At 33.8% G+C, this 23,693-nt stretch overlaps 2 protein-coding genes and 1 pseudogene across 3 annotated transcripts; 2 read left to right on the plus strand and 1 right to left on the minus strand.

Moving 5' to 3' along the window:
- The first annotated feature begins 4,095 nt into the window (after positions 1 to 4,095).
- LOC120214400 (glutaredoxin-C6-like) lies at positions 4,096 to 6,306 on the plus strand. The gene is made up of 5 exons (XM_039212306.1): positions 4,096 to 4,219; positions 4,305 to 4,393; positions 5,823 to 5,921; positions 6,023 to 6,076; positions 6,143 to 6,306. Exons 1-5 carry the CDS (start codon positions 4,164 to 4,166, stop codon positions 6,166 to 6,168), a joined length of 324 nt encoding a protein of 107 aa, XP_039068237.1. The 5' UTR covers positions 4,096 to 4,163; the 3' UTR covers positions 6,169 to 6,306.
- An 8,714-nt stretch (positions 6,307 to 15,020) lies between these two features.
- On the plus strand, positions 15,021 to 17,220 carry LOC120214402 (annotated as a pseudogene).
- A 1,215-nt stretch (positions 17,221 to 18,435) lies between these two features.
- Positions 18,436 to 23,293, minus strand: LOC120214401 (DEAD-box ATP-dependent RNA helicase 46-like). Of its 2 annotated transcripts, none has more exons than XM_039212307.1 (9): positions 23,172 to 23,293; positions 22,002 to 22,350; positions 21,530 to 21,682; positions 21,309 to 21,377; positions 20,484 to 20,753; positions 20,031 to 20,381; positions 19,623 to 19,900; positions 19,139 to 19,528; positions 18,436 to 18,993 (listed from the first exon to the last, which is right to left on the minus strand). In XM_039212307.1, the coding sequence occupies exons 2-9, from the start codon at positions 22,323 to 22,325 to the stop codon at positions 18,585 to 18,587; spliced, it is 2,244 nt and encodes a 747-aa protein (XP_039068238.1). In that variant the 5' UTR covers positions 22,326 to 22,350; positions 23,172 to 23,293; the 3' UTR covers positions 18,436 to 18,584. The 2 variants fall into 2 exon arrangements, with proteins under 2 accessions (XP_039068238.1, XP_039068240.1); XM_039212309.1 differs by lacking the exon at positions 23,172 to 23,293 and adding an exon at positions 22,797 to 22,829.
- Positions 23,294 to 23,693: the final 400 nt, after the last annotated feature.

Here is a 23,693-nt window from a genome sequence, read left to right on the forward strand (position 1 = left end):
TGATTTGATTTCTTTTAACATTTCAATAATTATAAATTAGTATAAATTAGTAGTAGTTGATGCTTCACATACTATGAGTAGGAACGGCAAAAACTGGTATTGTACACGTTCAGATTCGATTAAACAAGAATATTTATTTTATATGTATATAAAAAAATTTAAATTTTATCTTGAGAGTTTTTGTGGAAAAAGCAGAATAAGGTAGGATGACGTAAGATGATTTGGGGGGTAGTGGTACTATCCATCGGTATGTTTTTGATGTAAGCTGATGGTTTTGGTGTTTGCTGTAGCAACTTTATTCTATTTTTTTATGAAATGAAAATTACTTATTTAAAGAAAATTTGAATTTTAAACTAAATAGAATCTAAGTTTAAAAATAATTAATAATCATGTTTTGAATAAGTTACTGTTGAAAGTCATGAACCATGAACCCGTTATGTTATACGTAGTTATTGTCAAGGTGAAATAGTAAAAAGTTTAAGTCAAATATCAACGTCAAGCTTAACTCAAATACTTGACTTGTAATGCCTTAAATCCCAAGTTAGGAACTTCACGCTAACCGGAAAGAACCTTATATAAATTTCATAGCCTGTGGGAAGCCTTAGCCCGAGTTTGAGTGGAATTGGGCTTAATTTGGGCCCAATAGTTGGTAAAAGGATGCTTTTGAAATAGTGACCAAAGCTTGAAGGACCAAGGGAATAATTTACCCAATTTTGTTTCAAAAAACCTAAAAACAAATTAAGATGAGTGATATCACCTCTGAAGCATCTCTGGTATATATTTTTCACCATTCTCCTTGTTTTCTTCTCCATTTCAAAATCCCTTATTTCCTTTAGCATTTCAAAAAAAAAAGGTAAAAGCTTTGTAATATTTCAGACTTCACCCAACAACCTCAAGGTAAAAACTTTAATCTCTTATTTCCAAACTTCATTTCAAGCCCTCTTTTACAAATTTTGGTTAAGATAGTCAAATGCGGGTTTTATGGGGTTTATGAAAAGTCAAGTAATCCAACTCGTTTTCTAGGGATTTAAGTCTTAGAAGTTGTTCTTGGTCTCTCCTCAAGTTCTTAAATAAGTTAGTAACACTTGTGGTTGTTGCATTGTCTAGTGAGAGAAATAGGAGAAATCTCCAAGGCAAAAGTGAAGGAAAAGCTCACCCTTGATTGAGTGAAGAAGCTTCCAACAACTTAGGAACTCAAGGTAACACACTTCTAACTCAACTCTACCGTATGTAAATCACTAGATAAGTTATTAAGTGTGTTCATAGTAGATGCATCTTTTGATGTTTTTCAGTATGTTAAAAGACCTTTTATGCCCCCTCTTAATCCTCATAAAACTTTAATAACGGTTGGGAACCTTAATAGGGCATTTGGGGTAAGAAGTTAGCATTTTTTTCGTGACCAAAACAACGTATTTCTAGGCACAAGTATTGGTACTAGAAGAACAATACTAATATTGTACGTCAGATAGTTCAAAACAAGGGAATTTTAGACTAGGAGTATCGATACTCTTTCATTGGGTATCAATAATAGGTATTGGGTCTCGATACTCTCAGTAGGAGTATCGATACCGATATTACTTAGTAGATTTCCATATGCATTTTTGGTATCGGTACTCATGGGAGTATCGATACTCCTAGTAGGGGTATTGATACTGAGGTATTTTTCAAAACATCAAACCTAAATTCGATATCGATACTCAAGGCAGTATCGATACCCCAACACTAAAGTACAGATACTCCCTCCCCTATCAATATATATATATATATATATATATATCAGTCAATAGGTATTGATACCAGAATGTGAGTATCAATACTTAGGGTCAATATCAATACTGAATGGTTAGTATCGGTACCAATGAATAGTTTTTGGATAAGTAATCAGTGATTACATTATTAGACTTGAAGGACCCAATAACATCAAAATATCAGTATATAAAACTACAAGTAAGAACAATAATTAATTTCAAAATAGCTAGAAACAGTAACAACTAGGACTACATAAAACTAGTCTTGTTTGACGATCGGGAAATAGCTAGGACACCCAAGTCTCCTTAGCAGAATACGACAATTTTAATTGCATATCCTAGTCAGTGCCAAGGCACTTCAATAGCCGACTAGGCGTAGATGCCTCAAGACTGACGAAATAAGTTGGTCAGGTGTACTTTTCTGATGTAGTTCTGGATCTCACCCCAGATACCTAAGGGTATTTAGGAAGGCTAGAGGGGTGTAAGCTCCGAGATACAAAACCCTCAGCCACACCATGATGCCTACCCAACAGTTTATATCAATATTTCACATGTATTCATACCTATGCCACTAACTAGCTCATTTGGTGAATGCATGTAGTACAATACAATTATTAGTGTGACATTAAGCTTGTAAGCTCAACATTCAAATATATGTTTTCATGCATAGGTTCCTAAGTGATCAGTAGGGAGCATTATCGTTGGCAACATTTCCGGTCCAGCAGATGCATTAGAGTACGTCTTGAATTATTTTAAAGGGCATGTACTATTCTAAACCTGTTTGTATTCAAATGCAACTCTATTTTGCTTTAAACTCAATACTGTAATTGATTTGGGTATTTTGGGAGCTTCTCGTATATGTAAATTATTTATTTATTTTTTTACCGTGGATAGATTTTTATCATATGTTTTACAGCCAGTTTTTAAAGAAAATTTGGGATTAGCCACTTTGATAGTCTCGTGTGACATTCTAATCTATCAGTCTTGGGGTAGTACTGGATTAGGGTATTACATGACCTAATTTAGTTTAATTTTATTATTTTTAAAATTTTCGTTCTAACTTAAATAGTACAAAAATAGTATGATTAAACCATAAAGATTTAAAACTTAAATTAGAGAACATAAATTAAATTTAGAACATATAATACAAGTCTTCTATGACTGTTATACGACCTGATGCCTTTGGCTAACTCTTATTCCCATTGGTCATGCTATTGATTTCTGTGGCTGCTCCATTCACAAATGGCTCGATGACAATTTATGTAATATATCTAATACTACTCATCTCTCTTCGATGCCTCCGCCTTAGCTCTGTTTGGGCTCTCCACTTCGCAGATCTCTCCTTCAAGGTGATTGCTCCTCACTAACATCAACATGAGTTCTTTATGCAGGCTCCACATCTCTATCATACTAGATTTGCTTGAACATCGATGTCTCTGTGTATCTGCCACTAGTTTCGACTCTCAGAGGTGTGTTCTGCTCTAGCATGGTGGTTGGATCGTTGAATTTCAAAAAGCTCTCGGCATTGTCATGCCTCTTCAGGGTGAGTTGTGGAGCCTCCACATTGGTCTTCGAGTTGATGAGTCATATTTTATAACTCGGAGTTGATTTGAAATTTTTTCAAATAAAGTCGAGTCAATTTTTCGAATTTTTATTTAATTTAATTGTGAATACTTATAATATTATAATATTATTTTGTTCTAATTTAAGTGACTTTCTATAACCATATATACAATATAAATATGTTTCTTCATTTTTTTTCATATATAATATACATATATCATACAAAGTCTAAGGACTCGACTCAAACTTGAAAATAAATTCACTAATTACTAAAAATTCCGAGTTATTCGAGTTGCATTTTACAACTCGATTTGAACAATTTTTTTTCGAGTCGAGTTTATGAAATTGTAACTCGAAGTCAATTCGAGTCGAGTTTTTTATAGTCGAATCGAGTTGAAAAAAATCAATTTTTCTATTTGAGTCGAGCTTTGCTCACCCCTAATATATATATATATATATATGAACACTTATTATTTAAATTAAGATCGAATTTCAAAATCTAAGATTTAAAAAAATACATAAACTAAAAACGACTAACTTAAAGTAAAAGGACCACAAGAAAAGAATTTGACCTCGAATATTTGTTTCTGGTTGATGTTTATCCGATCAAAATAAAATTATTAATTAATTGGAAAAAGGCAGAAACAATTCGTGGGCTAAAATCCGAAAGGGCCCACCGATACTAATTTGGAATCATATCAACGGTCCAGATCGTTTTGGAAAACCTATCTTCTTCATCATCACTTCCCTTAGCTTTCCCACGAAATCTACGCCTCTTTTCTCTCTCATTTCCCGTTTCACTATAAAGCCCTCAACGCTCTCTCGTTTACTTCAAAGGCTGAGAAGAGAAAAATGGCTTTGCCAAAGGCTAAGGAAATCGTTGATGCCAGTACCGTCGTCGTTTTCAGGTATTAGTAGTTTTATACGTATCATCATCCCTCGTTCGTGTACATTTTTTTCTCCTTGGTATTTTATACGCATGCGTTGATGCAGCAAGTCGTACTGCCCGTTCTGTGTGGATGTGAAGAAGTTGCTTCAACAACTTGGAGCTTCTTTCAAGGCCATCGAGCTAGACAAAGAAAGTTAGTTTTCTTTCTTATTTTATTCATTTGGAACAATTGTGTGATCTGAAATGATGTTTTGATTGCTTGAATTTTGATATTATTAATCTCGTTTGCGTCTTGGAGTTGGTCCCTTCACTAAAATCAAGCAATGCTTTTGCTCCTTCTGTTTGCGGTGAAATCAAAGAGGTTTTGTGATTTAAGATTTGAAATGAAATTTTAGTTGCTTTAATTCTTGTTAGTATTAATTTGATTGGATTCTGCTTGGTTTCTTGAAATTGATGTCTTTCACTACAATCAAACAATGTTTTCTGGGGCTTTATTTTTGTGGATTATAGTTTATGAAAAAAGTTACGGTTTTAGGAAACATGTATAAATTAATTTATTAAAACGTAGGGAAACTATCAAAAGTCTTGTATAGCGGATAAGTCCCAAGCTATAGAAGTTATTCTAAGATTTTTTTTTGTTGGGGGGGGGGGTTAACTAATCCAGATGTCATTGAATTATGCTTAAATAATCGTTTTGGTAATAATTGTAATAGTTCTATAAATTTAATGATCATTTTGTAAGAGTTCCATAAAATTTGGTGATCATTTTGTTATCATTCAATAAATTTAAATGACCACTTTCTAACTTTTAAATACTTATTCTTGGATTTGGTAGAGCCTGTGTCCTTTAAAAACAATTAAATTTATTTTTGGTTGACTGAACTTTGCTTTCTGGTTGAAGTCGATGATTTGCTGATTTCTAATTGTGTTCTTATGTCGAAGTAATCTCAAGTTCATGGCTCCATTAGTTTTTTTTTCTCTTTTGGGTGAGACAGAATCTCTAGTTTGAGAGATGGTTCGACAGTACTATACGAGAATCTGTAGTGTTCTTTTTATCAAATTCCATGGCTCCATCAGTTGGGTTTTATGTGGGATGTAATCTCGAGTTCGAGGGGCAGTTTGAAATTTGAATGGTAATATAGGAGAATCTGTACATTTGTTATCAAATTCTAGGGGCCATTGCATCTAGCAATGGATACCAAGCCTTATCTCTGGTATCCTGAGTTTAGCTTTGAAAGATGACATAATTCAGCTCGGCACAGTTGTCTTCGTTGTCGATTGGGCGGTTCCAATGTTTCAAGATGTCGATTTGGACGACAAGAGTGTATGGTTTTGGTTATAAAAATAATGGACTGTAAGTCCATTACCTTTAATAAAGTCCTCTAAAGAATGCCTCTAAACCGATTGAATGTCTTCTGGCATTGTGAATGATTGGGTACATTATCTTGAATCAGTACTAACAACTCATTGATACACTGAACAGTTTACTTCCTCCGGGATTGTAGCTGTAGATGCTCCCTGCAAAATTTTCTATCTGTCAATACGAGTTGACGGTCGGATTTGCAACTCTGTCTTGTTCAACTTTAGCAAATTATTGGCTTTTGTGTTTTGCTTTTTGCAAGGTGATGGAAGTGAAATTCAAGCAGCTCTGGCTGAGTGGACCGGACAACGAACTGTGCCAAATGTTTTCATTGCCGGGAAACACATCGGTGGCTGTGACAGTATGCCCTTTAAACTCTATGTTGTCATATTTTATTCATATAGGAATTGAAATCCTCTTACCGTCCCTGTTAATTAATTACTGTATTTGTATATCTTGCAGCTACAACAGACATGCACAATGCAGGTAAACTTGTTCCTCTGCTAACCGAAGCTGGTGCTATTGCAAAATCATCCATAACCGAAGCTGGTGCTATTGCAAAATCATCCGTAACCGAAGCTGGTGCTATTGCAAAATCATCCGTTTAGAATATAGTTAAGCTTCCTATCTACCCTAAAACTAATAAATGAATACCGAGTTCGGTTTCATGTCGATTCTGTCCTTTAAGTCGAACTATTAGTACAACAACACAGTGGTATCAAATATGAACTGTGGTTTAATTTCTAGTACTATTTCCGTTTGAGGGGCTTTTAATAGAGATATGAAGTTTAGCTGAATCAGATATCAGATATGTCTTGTTTGTTCCATTGTTGTGACTATTTTCTTCATGAATTCTTTCTTAGATGCCATAATTTTCAGGTTGGACTGTTATCGGGTTTTCCCCCCATTTGGTCCAAGCTTTGAACCCGTAATCAACTTGAAAAATTCAAAATTTGTCTTTGGGTCTGTATTAAATCTGTATTGGTGATGGCCGGTTAGTTTCTTTTATCACCAAAAAAATTGATCAGACCTATTTTGTTATTTGAATCGGCGGTTCTGAAATGAGCCATAGTTTGGAAGAATCTCCGTGAATTACATTAATCATAAGAATGCAAAGTTTGGTTGGCTTCACTGCTAAACTGTGTAGGAGATGAAGCCTGGAAATACTCTCGAAAGAAGGCTTTGTTCTCTTTAATCAACCCTTCTCAAACTGCAAAACAAAAGCAAAGCATCTTAAACAAAGATTCTAAAACATTTAAACAAGATCATGAATACAGAGGGTTTGAGCTAAACAAAAAGCAACTCTACCTGTTGATGAATGGTTCAATCTTGACACGCGATTACGATACGATAAAAATACATTAACATGTAGGGCTGTTTTTCTGTTTTAGTTTAACGAAAAGCAGCTCTACATGTTATAGTAACGAATGGTTCAATGTCGGCGATGCAATCAAATACACAAACACGATACGATGAGAGATTAAGGTAAAAAAAAAGAGTACCAGTTAGGGTGATGGTGGGTTGGATATTGGCATGCTTGGTAAGTGCTTCCACACACTCGTGTCTGCTCATCCGGAAAACCAGACAGCTCTCTATCATGTGTTGAACCTACAAAACAAATAACCAAACCAAACTGAAGAAAAGGGAGGTAAAAGAAATAGGGAGATGAGTGTAATACTAACCTAATGTAGTCGTGGGTGGCAATGCAAACGAGGGAACTGATGTTTTTGGCACATCTTTCTTAGGGTTTGAAAATGTGAGATATTTTTAGGTTAGATATTTAGCTGTGGGGGGTTTTTATGGGCATAAAAGTGGGGTTGTAAACAGAGAAAAACAAAGAAAAGGATTGCTATACACAAGCATAGCCAAGTGAAGGGCCGCAAGGGCATCAGAAATCTTTAGGATTTTGCCTCACTCGCCTTCAATAGATAAGACCTCTATGTATTTAAGAATAGGATCCACTATTATTTTTAATATATTTTTCCTGTTCATATTTAATATCAACTAAATAGACGATGCAGGAATAATATTTTTATTAAAAGAATATCTTAATTAAGTTACGAATTCGATCTCATAATTCTTTTCTCTTACGTAATAAAAAACAATTGATCTCACTAACACTGTCTCTCCCCATCTTCTAAAACGTTTTGAAATTAATTATTTGTTGTTAATCGTTATATATAAGTTCAAGAATCACTTGCATGTAGTATAATTTTTAAATTTATATTTTTTAGGACTAAGTAAAAATAAATTAAAAATCTTAAATCGATGATAACATTTTTTCCGCAAAAATATCTTCATTCTTTATTATTAATTTTATTCATCAAACAATTTTAAAAAAACGTAAAACTTAAAACTTTTACATATAGATCAACAAATCTAACTCTCTATACATGTGAGGTAGGATTTAGATTCATGATATAAAGCTCTTTAATTTTACATTAGATTGAGATTCCGTTTATTTCACGGAAAACAGATTTCGAAAAATGAATTCCGTAAAATGAATTACATTTATTGGAAAATATTTTATGGAAATCATTTTATGTTATTTGAATGATGTTATGTAATTCATTTTTTATTAGTTGATAAATTGATTAAAAATTCTTTATTCTAAACATAGAATACAATAAATAATATTATTTATTAACAAAATAATAATAATATTCAATATTATTATTAAAATGTTATATCTACAACTTTATAAATAAAAATATTAAGGTTATTATATCTTATTAAAATAAAATTATTATAAATTATATTAATTATTTATTAAAATAAGAATAATATATTATTAATTATATTAACTACATATTAAAATATTAAAAATTATAATATTAAAATAAAAATATTATGTTATATTTTAAGGAGTATATTTTAAATATTTAATATTATTATTTTTATGAAATTACAACAACAACAACAATAACAAAACCCTATTCCCATTGTAATGGGGTAAGGGGGAGGTAGGGTAGTAGACTGCCCCCAACGCCAGTTGAGAGCAGCTTCCATGGAAGACCTCTGACAGTCAGAAAATTAAAAATAAAGATAAAATGCAATGCATGTATAAATAAATAAATATGTAACACCCCCAACCCGGATCCGAGTCCGAGGTGTCACATTGACTTTTCAAAACATTTACTTGTATAAAATAGTGAGTAATTTAAAATTTCTATAACATATAACTTATTCAAAACATTTACATAACTATTCAGAGCTTATACAATATATTATTGAATACATACCAACTAAAACTTTATATATTAAAAGACATATTATTCACTTTTTTTCTGATCTGACCTTTGGTAAGGAGAACTGACCTATCTTGCTCCACATTGCTCTTTACTCTTCTCACTTTTGTAACCTACGTGTGAAACAATCACAAGCTAAGTCTATGACTTAGTGAGGCAATAAACATATAATGAAAACTATAACTTGTAATCATGCATGAACAATTACTGCTATCACATCATACCCAAACATATATCCATTCATATATCAAATCCACACATGCATATAATTATCTTCTAATATATCATTATCATTCATTTTTCTATTCTCTTATGTATATGATCTATTATGTTCATATCATATATCTTATAACATATACAATAATCATTAACACACATATATCATATCATATAATTCATGTAACAAAACACATATATATCACATACATTGTATTCAATGTTATCTCTTATTAGCCTATGTACACCTGTGAGAACTGTAGATATGTGAGTCTATTGAGGTTGTGCACTACGTTGTCACCATAACTCGTAAGGGGTCCCACTAGTGCTATGAAATTTTGTCCCGAAGGACCTATGAAATATCCCGAAGGATCACTATATGTCCCGAAGTACCGCGTAGACCCTTGACTCTTGGCATGCCAACTATACCTATAGCTCTCGTATCATTTAACATTGGCATTTTCACTTTATCATTTCACATGTCATATAAGCTCATAGCTTCTTTCACATATACATGTAGTCACATAGCTTCTTTTCATATTCTCATAGGATCACATAGCTCATATCTTATACTTTGTTTTCTCATGTTCACATATAACATGTCATATGGCTCATATCCTTCTCATGCAGTCATATAGTTCAGTTTCCCATATGATTTCTTTTCTTTCGATCGAATCTTAACTTGATAATCGTTCCGTAACTTGTTCGTGCTCTATATCTACACAATCATGTATTTATACTATCAGTATCCAATAGATATACTATAATCTATCATTTCATAGACTGAATAGCGATTTATTCATTTTCCATTGAAGTGCATCGGTACATATTACAGTGCATCGATGCATTCTTTAACATGTGCATCGATGCACTACCCATGCATCGGTACACAATTTACATTCGATGTTTAAATCTTAAGGGGGTGTATCGATGCACTCCTTATGCATCGATGCACTAATGACATTCGATGTTCATTTATTTGAGAGTGCATCGATACACCTTGAAGATGCATCGATGCACACTACCCAGAATTACATTTTAAGCACGAAAATGTCTTGTTTTAACCCCAAATTCTACTTATTAATCCCTCCTTATACCTTAAAAATTATCCATACGTATTTAAACCTTCTTATAATATTATAACACTTCACCATATCTTATAATTCACCATAATTCTTGAATCAAAGAATTTCATCAAATTTTCCATGTGTTTTAAATTCAATTCTATCACCTCTAACTTCTTAATTAATCATTTGACAAGTCAAATCCATCCTTAGAACTTCAAAAACCTCTTTAAATCAATAATTCATTTCTCAACCCTTAATCAAATTTCCTTTCAAATTTTCTCTGCTTAATATTTTAAGCTTATATAAGCTTACCTTAAGCTTATATAATACCCAAATACTCCATCCCAACTTATAAATTCAAGAAATTAATCAACTGAAGCAAATTTACCTTATAGACTTGAGCTTGAACCCACGAGAAGAAGAAAGAAAGCTTACAGATATCTCCATTCCCACGTGTTATCTCCTTAAATAAGGGAGATAAAATATCTTTCAAACTAAATTACCATAATACCCTTATAATCCTTTCATATTTACCCTTTAATCCAATACTGAAATATCCTTATTAAATCCTTAAACTTTTCAATTTTCTTAAATTGATCCCCAAATTTCAAAAATTCTCATTTTAGTCACTAACCCAGATTTGGGATGTTACAAATCTCCCCTCCTTTAAACAAAATTCGCCCTCGAATTTTCAGTATACCCATTGATAAGAATATATCTGTTAATGTTCTCATGTTGCTCCCTCCACTTTAATCCTTACGCAATTGCAATTAATGATTTGCCTTCACTTTCCAAATAACTTAATCCATTTCGATCTTTTCTCTTCTTTAATTATACACTTACTTTTTGCCTCTATTCTCTTCACTTTATATCATAAATCCATCTATTTTTTTCATTAATCTCTAATTACTTATAACAATAACCCAAACTCTTATTCCATCATCATTTGACCAAAACACAACCTTAACTCTTCTTCCAATTTGATTAAACATGCCTTTTACATAATTGAACAATCTTTTCACATCACCTTGCACATTTCTCTTACTTCTACATCAAACTTATCGTCTACTTTTCCATATAATCTTTATCATATCCGATCCTTTAAACTCAATCCTTTTCATTCTTTATTCATTCAGAATCAAAATCTCCTTATACACAAATCGTATATTTCCTTTCATGTTCACATATTCTTTTTCCTATCACTTATACTCATCTCTGATTACGAAACTTTATCATATATTCCTCAGCGATGTTTTACTCAACTTTTCGAACTCATACTCTTACTCATACACAATACTACTCCCTTGTTCCAAACTTAAACGTTATAACTTCCTTTAACTTATAAACTGATCGTCGATATACTCATTCTTAAATTTTTGTATTACTCTGTAATTTCCCTTAAACATACAAATCCTTGCCTCTTTCACTATATCACATAATCTTGTTAGCCAATGCTAACTTTTACCATTTGAAATGCAACCTCTTATCATATCCACACTTTTGCTTATACATAACACTATTCTTCGTTTCAAACTCTTTTACCAATTCTCAATGCATCCTTTGATCTTTTAACGCTCTTATGGTGACACTTGTTCACCATATTCTATCTTATCCACTAAATAACAAAACGACTCCATATTACCTTTCTGATTCAAAACAGTGAAAACTTTCTATCATTATTCAGATATGATTTCAACTTTATGAAATCAACCTTTAATCTTATAAGACACTTTCTGAGGTTTCCGTTATTCATCCTGCCTGGCCAGCGCAGGTGAATTTCTATCACCATCAGATTTGTCGGCTATCGATTCACTTCGACAATTTCTATAATCAATTTCTACTATATCATACAAATCTTATTCTATTAGCAAGACAACATACTCCTTACTCTATCAAATCAGAAATTTTCACTTTGAGTTGACATGTACATTTTTTAAACCTCATTTAACTTCGGTTTAAGCCTAGAATCGGCTAAACCTAGCTCTGATACCATTAAATGTAACCCCCCAACCCGTATCCGACCCGGATCCGAGGTGTCACATTGACTTTTCAAAACATATACTTGCATAAAATAGTGAGTAATTTAAAATTTCTATAACATATAATTTATTCAAAACGTTTACAGAACTATTCAGAGCTTATACAATATATTATTGAATACATACCAACTAAAACTTTATATATTAAAATACATATTATTCAATTTTTTTCTAATCTGACATTCGGTAAGGAGAACTGATCTGTCTTGCTCCACATTGCTCTTTACTCTTCTCACTTCTGTAACCTACGTGTGAAACAATCACACGCTAAGTCTATGACTTGGTAAGGCAATAAACATATAATGAAAACTATAACTTGTAATCATGCATGAACAATTACTGTTATCACATCATACCCAAACATATATCCATTCATATATCAAATCCACACATGCATATAATTATCTTCTAATATATCATTATCATTCATATTTCTATTCTCTTGTTTATATGATCTATTATGTTCATATCATATATCTTATAACATATACAATAATCATTAACACACATATATATCATATCATATAATTCATGTAACAAAACACATATATATATCACATACATTGTATTCAATGTTATCTCTTATTAGCCCATGTACACCTGTGAGAACTATAGATATGTGAGTCTATTGAGGTTGTGCATTATGCTATCACTACAGCTCGTAAGGGGTCCCACTAGGGGCTATGAAATTTTGTCCCGAAGGACCTATGAAATATCCCGAAGGATCACTGTATGTCCCGAAGTATCGTGTAGACCCTCGACTCTTGGCATGCCAACTATACCTATAGCTCTCGTATCAAATAACATGGGCATTTTCACTTTATCATTTCACATGTCATATAAGCTCATAGCTTCTTTCATATATACATGTAGTCACATAGCTTCTTTTCATATTCTCATAGGATCACATAGCTCATATCTTATACTTTGTTTTCTCATGTTCACATATAACATGTCATATGGCTCATATCTTTCTCATGCAGTTATATAGTTCAGTTTCCCATATGTTCATATATATACATCACATAGCACATACCTTCTCATATCATTACATTCAAAAGCATGTTAACACATATAATCAAGCATACATACAATTCATGTCATTCATATACGTATAATCATATATTCTTGCATTCTAAGATAATAAATAGACTTGTCACAAGTCTTGTTTCCATTTAGCACCATAAACTAACTAATATGCACTCACCTTGGTCTCACTAAGTTCCAATCCCCTTTTATGATTTCTTTTCTTTCGATCGAATCTTAACTTGATAATCATTCCGTAACTTGCTCGTGCTCGATATCTACACAATCATGTATTTATACTATTAGTATCCAATAGATATACTATAATCTATCATTTCATAGACTGAATAACGATTTATTCCATTTCCCTTTGAAGTGCATCGGTACATATTACAGTGCATCGATGCATTCTTTAACATGTGCATCGATGCACTACCCATGCATCGGTACACAATTTACATTCGATGTTTAAATCTTAAGGGGGTGCATCGATGCACTCCTTATGCATCGATGCACTAATGGCATTCGATGTTCATTTATTTGAGAGTGCATCGATACACCTTGAAGATACATCGATGCACACTACCCAAAATTACATTTTAAGCACAAAAATATCTTGTTTTAACACTAAATTCTACTTATTAATCCATCCTTATACCTTAAAACTTATCCATACATATTTAAACCTTCTTATAATACTATAACACTTCACATATCTTATAATTCACCATAATTCTTGAATCAAAGAATTTCATCAAATTTTCCATGTGTTTTAAATTCAATTATATCACCTCTAACTTCTTAATTAATCCTTTGACAAGTCAAATACATCCTTAGAACTTCAAAAACCTCTTTAAATCAAGAATTCATTTATCAACCCTTAATTAAATTTTCTTTCAAATTTTCTCTGCTTAATGTTTTAAACTTATATAAGCTTACCTTAAGCTTATATAATACCCAAATTCTCCATCCCAATTTATAAATTCAAGAAATTAATCAACTGAAGCAAACTTACCTTATAGACTTGAGCTTGAACCCACGAGAAAAAGAAAGCAAGAAGAAGAAAGAAAGCTTCCAGATATCTCTATTCCCACGTGTTATCTCCTTAAATAAGGGAGATAAAATATCTTTCAAACTAAATTACTATAATACCCTTATAATCCTTTCATATTTACCCTTTAATCCAATACTAAAATATCTTTATTAAATCCTTAAACTTTTCAATTTTCCTAAATTGATCCCCAAATTTCAAAAATTCTCATTTTAGTCACTAACCCAGATTTGGGATATTACAAAATATTATATTATATTATTAAAATTATCAATAAAAAGAATTAATAATTAATATTTTTATTAATATAATTATATTATTATAATATATAATATATAAAAAAAATGTTTTGAGTATTTATGCTTTAAAGTGAAAAGTTTATAAAATGACTTACGAAAAATCAAACTGTAAGTCATTTTCTAAAAAATGCAAAGGAAATTTAGTTGACCAGAAAAATGAATTACATTGACTATCTGTTTTTCGCCAACCAAACATTGAAAAATTAGGAAATCATTTTCCATAAAACCAATTATATATATATATGATTGAAATATACAATTAAAAATAAAATAGATAATGTAATATAATAATTATAAATAAGTGTGAAATTAAAAAAAATTACACAAGGTATCTTTTCATATATATATATATATATATATATATATATAATACTCCAATGAAACTGCGCAGAGGCCCAAACCTGGTTAGGCTGAAAACCTTATTGGGTCTTAATCTGATGGGTTCATCTCTGATGGAGTTTCAAGTCTACATGAAAATTTATAATAAAAAAGACCTACTTGGTTTACGATGGAAGTCGAAAAAAAAAACTCAGGGTTTTAGCTGCTTGCTTTAATGATCTTTCTTCTTCTTCACTGCCAAATATTACTTCCTGATTCAAAAATGCTTTAGGGTAAGCCTTTTTTCCTCAACTCTCTAGCTGAACTCTCCATGAAACTATTCATATTGTACCTCTCTCTCTCTCTCTCCTCTCTCTCTCTCTCTCTCTCTCTCTCTATATATATATATATATATATATATATATATATATATATATATATATATATATATATATATATTCATGAATTTGGGTATTCCTGGTGATTTATGTGATTCTTTATTCTTGATGAAACTTTGGGTATGTGGTAAAATTTCCTGATAACAATGTACATAGTTGCTTAATTTAAATGTGTTTTTCAGTCTTTTAAGGATGTTGCTTATGGATTCCTCAAAAAAGATATCTTTCAATCTTTGCATTAGAGATGGAGATTTAGTTATTGTTTATGAGAGGTATGATTCTATGAAAGCTGTTAAAGTGTGTGAGAATTCGGTTCTTCAAAATCGTTTTGGCGTGTTTAAGCATTCGGATTGGATCGGGAAGCCATTCAGTTCCAAAGTGTTCAGCAACAAAGGTGGATTCGTGTACATATTGGCTCCGACGCCAGATTTATGGACTTCGGTTCTAAGTCACAGGACTCAGATTCTTTATATTGCCGATATTAGTTTCGTGGTTATGTACTTGGAAGTAGTTCCTGGTTGGTTGGTTCTTGAATCCGGGACCGGTAGTGGGTCACATCACTTGCAAGGGCTGTGCCTCCTACGGGACATGTGTATACTTCTGATTTCCACGAACAGAGGGCTGCCTCAGCCAGGCAAGCCTTATGCTTTTCGTTTGTGAAAGTGCATTGTTATGAAATCTCGGTGTCGGAGATTTGAGTTTCAAAATATGATAACTGCTTAGGTTGAACTTGAATTCTAGTTTATTCTCTCAAGTCGATTCAGGTTAATGTATTCTTAGCTCTACGTTCTGTTGCTTTGATTCTTCACTGTCTCAAATTACTTCAGTTTATGGATATTATCTAGTTTCGTTTGTGAGAGTGCATTCTGATGAAATCTGGGGTTCAAAAGATTGTAGTAATGAAATATGATCTAATATCTGCTTAGCTTGAGCTTGAATTCTATGTCCATTTGTGAAGTCTATTCCTTTTTTGATGGATTCTTGCTGTAATGCTTCATAGTCTCGTAATTATCTCGGTTTATGGATCTTGCTAGTCTTGTTTGTGAGAGTGCAATGTGATGCAATATGAGATTTAATTAACTTCCTGGTTGAGCTTGAATTCTGATTTCAGAAGACTTTTTGGGTTTTGATGTATGCCTAGATCCGCATTTTGTTGGCATGATGCTTCCTAGTATCAACATTAGCTTTTTACAGATCTTTCTAGTTATGTTTGTGAGAGAATGTGTTCCGAAGAAATTCGGTTTCAAAGATTTGAGTTGCAAATATGTACATTCTGTTGCTGAGATGCTTCATAGTCTTGAAATTATCTAGGTTTACGGATCTTTTCGAGTTTTTGTAACTGAAAGATTAAGAATGAACCTTGCCAAAGATGCATTTTCTAGTCGGTTTTACGATTTTTCTCTCCTTTAACAGAGAGGACTTTGAAAGGACCGGAATAAGCAATTTAGTCACTGTGGGAGTCCGAGATATCCAGGGTGAAGAATTTCCCGATCGGTTTTCCAGGTTGGCTGATTCCATACCTTCCGCTCGAAACATGCTGAAACAAGATGGAACTTTGTGTTCCTTCTCACCGTGCATCGAACAAGTGCAGCGCTCATGCGAAACTCTTAGATCAGACTTTACAGGTAATGTGTTCGAATTTTGAGCAGTCTTCCTGCTAAAAGCATCATTAACTTTTCTTGTAACACAGATATAAGGATCTTTGAAATACTGATCCGTACGTACGAAGTCCGCGAATGGAAAATGTATCACTCGAAATTCGAAGATAGTAGTTCCATTGCAGGACCTCCATGCAAGGGGAGGCAGCCTTTAAGTGAAGCAAGTGTGGGGGATGACACAAGTTTTCCGGCAGTCGTGGCTCGGTCAGCCGCTGAAACCCGAGGGCATACGGGATATTTGGCATTCGCAAGACGTAACTGTGTCTCATGAAAAAACTATACCGAGAATTTGAATCCTTGTATTTCGATTGATTCTTAGCTCAGTCAACGACACACTACCGCTCACTCTTCTTACCTAGATTTGTTTATGGGTCGGGTCTAGGTCCGGAAATTTTCCATTTTACTTAATCGCACCCTCATCTTCCGGGCTTCTGGCTTAATTATACAAGATATACTTAATATGATTCGGAATCTAACGCTGTCGTTTTTGGCGAAAGAGGTCAAGTCCGAGGCTGAAAATGTTCACGGTGGATTATCCTTTTTCTAGTCTTTAATATAAAATTATTGACTTTGATAATTTGCATGGATTTTTTAAATGAAATATGATATTAACAGAGATGAAACTATGATGGAACTTTAGAGAACGTTAAGTATAAATAACAATAAAATGTTTGAAATCTAAGATATAACATCTTCTAAATTTATTGAGTGATTTTAGTTATAATAAAATAATATTTTTTATAAAAGATTTTGCAGGATTAATAATTGATTAAGAATAAATATCACTTTATAATTAGGGATATGTTTTTTTGAATTTTTTAAATTCTCTTATATTTTATATATATATATATTTTGTGTATTTTTCTATTGATAATCTATTTTTCCCTTAAAATTTTATAAGTTCGGTTTCCCTTAAATTTTTATAAATTCAATCTTAGTGTGAAATCCTACATCCACATGTGCTTATAATAAGTAATCAACTTATATTTAATTTATCTAGTTTTAAAATTAATAAAAATAAGAGTAAGGTAAACAACTTGTCTGAGATGATCTCAACCCATTTAAGTCAAATGAGATTTTAAAATCAAATTTTATTATATTCCAATCAACAGGTTAACATCCAACTTAAATTATTGTACTTTTAATAGAAAATGACGAGTTTAAAGCATATCAATAATTGAGTGACTATTTTATAACTATTAATAATTCAGATTAAAAAAGAACACTATCTTATATTCAAAAGAGCATTTTATAACTTTAAATATTCACAGGAATTTTATAACTTTTTATAATTAAGAAACTCAATCGAACGAACCACATATTTTACCACTAAATATAACTAGTTAAATATCTACCAAGAAGGGTTGGAAAAATCAAATTAAACATGACCCCATACCTTAAATGAATCTAAAATCAGAATTTTCGGACAAACGAACTAGATAAAGTTACATAAAAATAAAACTATTCTTGTCTTGCTTACATTACATTACATAACATAAAATTACAACTTCGCCTACTTGACTTCTAAAAACACTTGTAAAAAATACCATGGTCATGTAAATCAACAAATAATTCCACTTTAAATGTCAACTTGTGGAGCTTTTAAGCCTTTGCCGATGCCCAACTTGGGCTCTACATATAATAAGACCTGAAATAAAGGCAGCGATATAAACACCAACTGCCTCAACTTGGGGGTTAACGAGATCAATGATCATTGGGAGGTATCGTGCCTTCCTCTGCATCACCAGAACCTATTCGAGGCCCATTCGTAAATCCCGATCTTGCCTGCTTGTGCTGAGAATCACCATACGATCTTCCAGAATTGTCCCTCTCGCGAGAAGGTTTCTGTGGATCCATAAAATGCCTCGGCTCCCATGAATTTTCATTATTTTTAGGGGGCACACGATGTTGCAGTGGGGATGATATATCACGTTTTACCATCACCTCATGGAAACTCCGAGGTGGGGAACGTCCATGACCATTACCATACCTGTCAGCACTACGACTCCGGCTGCGGTCAAGGCCAATATTTTTTTGGCGATCACCCCAGCCAGCAGGACTTCGACTGTGACTATGTCCCTTATCGTAACTATCATGGAAGCCACGAGTATACCTGTTCATGCATTAACAATAAGAATTCTGTAAATAAGGGTGAACTTTAAACAAGTTGCTTTCAACTATCGATATCCAAATACTGCAAAGAAGCATAATGCGAGAACTGACACAAATCAAGAATAAAGAACAGATCATTTTATTACCTATCACGAGACTCGTGATCATAACCACGTCCTCCACTTCTATCATGCCAGCTAGAAGATGAGGTAGAAATTCCATGAACACCCCTTCCACCGTCCCTGCCACCAAACCCCAAATCAGTACGTCCACCACGTCCCCCATTAAAGCCACCAGAGCTGGGAGCCCAACGCCTAGGCCTTCCCATTCCTCCACCACGTGAAGCCATATCACGAAGTTCCGCAGGCACCCCCTGGTTTGCTCCTTCTAAAACTTTGATGAGATCTGATGCATGCTTCGAATCCTGATCAGTAAAGAACGTATATGCCAATCCAGTTGCACCTGCCCTTCCGGTCCTTCCAATCCTATGAACATAATCTTCAACTCCAGTAGGGAAGTCATAGTTGATTACCACCCTACGAAAGATGTTGGACGATGCAATAAATATCATGATACAAAAACTAGCATAGCAGTCGTAATTAAGTCACCGAGAAAACATTAAAGACCTACTTGATATCTTTAATATCCAATCCCCGAGCAGCAACATCAGTAGCGACAAGAACTGGTGACCTCCCGGTTCGAAACTGATTCAGCACATAATCCCTGTCAGCCTGAGATTTGTCTCCATGTATAGCAGCAGCTCCAAAATGTCGACTGAGGTTGCGAGCCAGTTGATCACACATCTTCTTAGTTGAACAAAAAACAATAATTTTCGATCCTGGTTCTTGGGAACGCAGTATCAGCTCCAATCTTCTGTGTTTCTCCATCGGCGATAATACTTCAACATACTGCAAGATAAGAAAATTTTAATTCTATCAGCAACAATATAATAGAAGCGGTCATTCCTTCACAACTGAAGCTACCGAGTAGCAGTCGGATTCTGCTTTAAAATAGATTTCATAGCAATGAAGTAGAAACCTGCGTAATAGACTTGTTTGCCACAAGTTCATCGATACTGCCAATGTTGACCTGAACAGGGTTTACCAGTAGATCTGCTGCAATTTTTCGGACTTCCTTTGGCCATGTTGCTGTGTACATCAGAGTCTGCCTGCAAGTAGGGACCTCTTTCACAATCCTCCGAATTTGAGGTTCAAAACCCATGTCCAACATGCGATCAGCCTCATCTAACACAAGATAAGAAACTTGATGAAGGCTGATTCTCCTCATCTCTAGAATATCATTTAACCGGCCAGGAGTGGCAACGACAATATCTACTCCTCTCTCAATATCTCTCAATTGAGGACCCTTCGGTGCTCCTCCATACAAACACTGCAAAGAAAAATATGGCAACACAAATAAGATATAATAATTGGTGGATCCTCTCAAATAAAAATTATAAATATCATCATTGAGCAAAGAATGGTAACACACCGTGCAACTAATTCTTGAGGACTTCCCAAACTTGAGAGCTTCATCTTGTATTTGAGTAGCCAACTCCCTTGTAGGTGACAACACTAACACGGTAGGACCCATTCGAGGATCTTTACCGCACCGCTTGAGATGCATAAATCCAGGAATTAGGTAACCCAAAGTTTTCCCGGAACCTGTTTTAGCAATGGCCACTATGTCTCTACCTTGCAACGCAATTGGCCACGACTGAGCCTGAATTGGTGTCGGAGCAGAAAACCCAGCATTGTATACCTGTTAAAAGCAACAGAATGAAAAATCCAGGATCCCCTGTGAGCAGACATATTGCCCTCAAGACTTATGGTTGGTTTGTCATACAGGAGTAATTTATGCCACAAGAAGCATCACCCCCATATGCAGGAAGCCAATGCTTGCTGAAGCAAGCTGGAACAGGAGGAGGCCTCTTCTTCCGTTCGGACTGAGTGGCAGACTGAATCATCAGCTACAGCAGTCCCAGCTCCGAACGTGGATCATTCAGAAAGCCCTTCCCAAAATTGGTCCACAATAGAGGGCACCCAAAATTATAAACAAGCCCCCCCACAGAGGGCACCACAGAGTACGACATTAGCTCCTCCAAAGAGCAAATATCGCACCTGCGACAAAGCATAAAGATGGCAAAAGAATTAACACGAGTCTGATGCTCAACATTGGAACTTTAAGCGGTCACAAAACTTTAGACAAGAAATGTTCAACTTGTATCGTTAGATTTAACTTACAAGATCGGAATTTCATTCAAATCCACCAATGTTACACAGACCAAAAGGATATGGAGGAAGCAGAATAGTATACCTCTCTAAGTATCTCAGAAGGAAAGCCAGTTGCTTCAAATGAAGACAAGGGCAGGGGCACTTCATCTCCCTTACAAAATTTAGGGAAAACGTGTCATAAAAATTTAAATATTGGAATCATGAAATATAACAAGGCATCAAGAACAATAAGATTTTCAGAAGCCAATGTCCCCGATTAAACATAGAAAACTAAGATGGTTACATTGCAACTATCATACTCACAGTTACAGTTATCTCATGCTGATGGCGATAAGCATCACCAGACAAATTACTTCCCCCAGCCATCAATCCATTTCCCCTAGCAAATCCTCCAATCACAGAGCCATAAGTCCCATTAGGTGTATTATGGGAATGAACAGGTCCACCACCTGCATTCTATTGCAAATTAAGAACATTAGATTAATCTTAGGTAGAAAAAACTAAAGATATTCATAAATTCCAACTTAATATGCTTTACCTTTTTTTTTTAATTTTGGAAAATCAACGCATCAGGAATTTTGATAGTCTATACAATATGTTACAGGTATAATGTGACAAGATCAAGAATCAAAGTATCAGACACCAGAAAGAAAAAGGGGCATATTTCATTACTCGGAGTTAAGGCATATGTACTAGTTTTGAATTTCAAGTGAGACCAATAAGTAAACCAGTAGAATTAAGTGAAATACTTTTAGGAAACCAGAGAACAATTTACCTGATTATAACGTGATACTGGCTCAAGTTTTGATACATCGTTGCTGCCTCTTCCATGTCGATCATTTTCCTTGTCAGGATTATGTCCATTATGTCCGTCAGAAGATTGCTGAACTTGAATTTGAGAATTTATAGGCACAGAAGAAGACTTTGGAACAGATTCTACGCTTGTAGGCCTTTCATATTGGGTAACATTGGTTACTGGATTCCAAAAGTAGAGATAACCAGTTTTACCATCAACCAAACCTTTCCATGGTTCGGGAAGAGTGGGGTCTGGTGGAGCAAATCTTGGAGCAGCAGAAGAGGCAGCATCTATAGCAGCCATTGAAAGAAATGGCACCAACAAAAATCTGCAAGCACCAAAAACTCCAAAAGGCACAAATGAGAAACTAATAAAAGAATGATAACCACAAACTCGAAAGGTAAATAGCTTGGATAACCAAAACCATGAATTGAACTTTCATTTGAATCATTTTTTCTTTTATAATATCATTCTTTTTGCTTCTTACCTTTTAATATTTGGACTTGTAATATTTTAAAAATTCCTGTACTTAATGCGAGGGGAAATCAATTCCTCGAATATACCATTTTTAAAAATATTAAATGGACCTCGCATTTGCCTTCAAGGGATGGCAAAGTCCAATCAAATTTTGAGCCTTGGCCTTGCCATGAGTTGATGACACGGCCACTTTAACCGCTTAAATAAAGCTGACCTCCCCACCGATGAGTGGAAAGATCAGGATTACATTCAGGAATTGACGGATACCTGATTGAATACAAAATAAAACCGAGATACCTAAATGAATTTAAACGGCCTATTCCAATAATCAATAGGAGTACAAAATTTAAGGCTAAAGCTTCAAATATTTGAACACCCAGATCGGCAAATAAAAAGAGCTCAATGAATGTTAAAATTCAAAAGAAAAAATAACTCCGTCAACTACATACTTCACATTCAACCAGTTCCCAGATTCAAGATCAAAACTAGAAAACTCCAGTTTTCCTCGTCAGATTCTATTAATAACCAATCAAAACCCTGAGCTCAACCTAATCTACATAGAATTTAGAACCCTTAACTTCACAAATTTTAGGGATAGAGATTAGAATCTAAACTATAAGAACGAAATTCAGATATGAGAAAATCAAACAGAATTTATGGAAATCTAAATACCTGAAGGTATCGGCTCGAGGAATATAAAGCGGTAATCGATTTCGAATAGAAATAAAAGAAATTACTGTTTTTAGGGTTTTCTCTCTCTTTCTCCTCGCTATGTCTTCTGAGGATAGAGAGAGAAATTCAAAAGAGGCTGCAGTTCAAAGGAATATACAAATTTATAGGCCTTTCCATACACACGCATTTGGACATCTAGCATTTTTCTGAAATAAAATTTTAAAAGTGTGAGAAAATAGGTAAATTCGGGCCAATAATCCCCTCACCAAAATCAATTGGCCCAATGGCTAGCCCGAAAATTATTTTGCATCTACTACATTTATTATATTATAGGATAAAATCATCATGTCCACATGATGAGTTTATTTAAATATTATTATTTAATGAAGTCAAAACTATGATACTATAAAACTAAATATTTTATAATTTTTCTCATCCACCTATATGACGAGTTCCGTAACCAAAATCAATGCTCATTGCAGTCGAAGAACCGTGGTTTGAAACTGACCATTGAAATCCATA

This window comes from Hibiscus syriacus, unplaced genomic scaffold (genome assembly GCF_006381635.1).
Source record: "Hibiscus syriacus cultivar Baekdansim isolate YM2019G1 unplaced genomic scaffold, ASM638163v2 tig00110059_pilon, whole genome shotgun sequence".
NCBI classification, from domain to species: Eukaryota; Viridiplantae; Streptophyta; class Magnoliopsida; order Malvales; family Malvaceae; genus Hibiscus; species Hibiscus syriacus.

What these genes read in the sequence shown, in the direction of transcription:
- LOC120214400 (XM_039212306.1), top strand. Translation starts at nt 4,164, where the DNA reads ATGGCTTTGCCAAAGGCTAAGGAAATCGTTGATGCCAGTACCGTCGTC. An exon ending in CATCGAGCTAGACAAAGAAA is followed by an intron (nt 4,394 to 5,822) that starts GTTAGTTTTCTT and finishes GCTTTTTGCAAG; the next exon opens with GTGATGGAAGTGAAATTCAA. An exon ending in ACACATCGGTGGCTGTGACA is followed by an intron (nt 5,922 to 6,022) that starts GTATGCCCTTTA and finishes TATATCTTGCAG; the next exon opens with CTACAACAGACATGCACAAT.
- LOC120214401 (XM_039212307.1), bottom strand. Translation starts at nt 22,325, where the DNA reads ATGGCTGCTATAGATGCTGCCTCTTCTGCTGCTCCAAGATTTGCTCCA. An exon ending in CAGTATCACGTTATAATCAG is followed by an intron (nt 21,683 to 22,001) that starts GTAAATTGTTCT and finishes AATTTGCAATAG; the next exon opens with AATGCAGGTGGTGGACCTGT. An exon ending in TTGGATATTAAAGATATCAA is followed by an intron (nt 19,529 to 19,622) that starts GTAGGTCTTTAA and finishes CATCTTTCGTAG; the next exon opens with GGTGGTAATCAACTATGACT.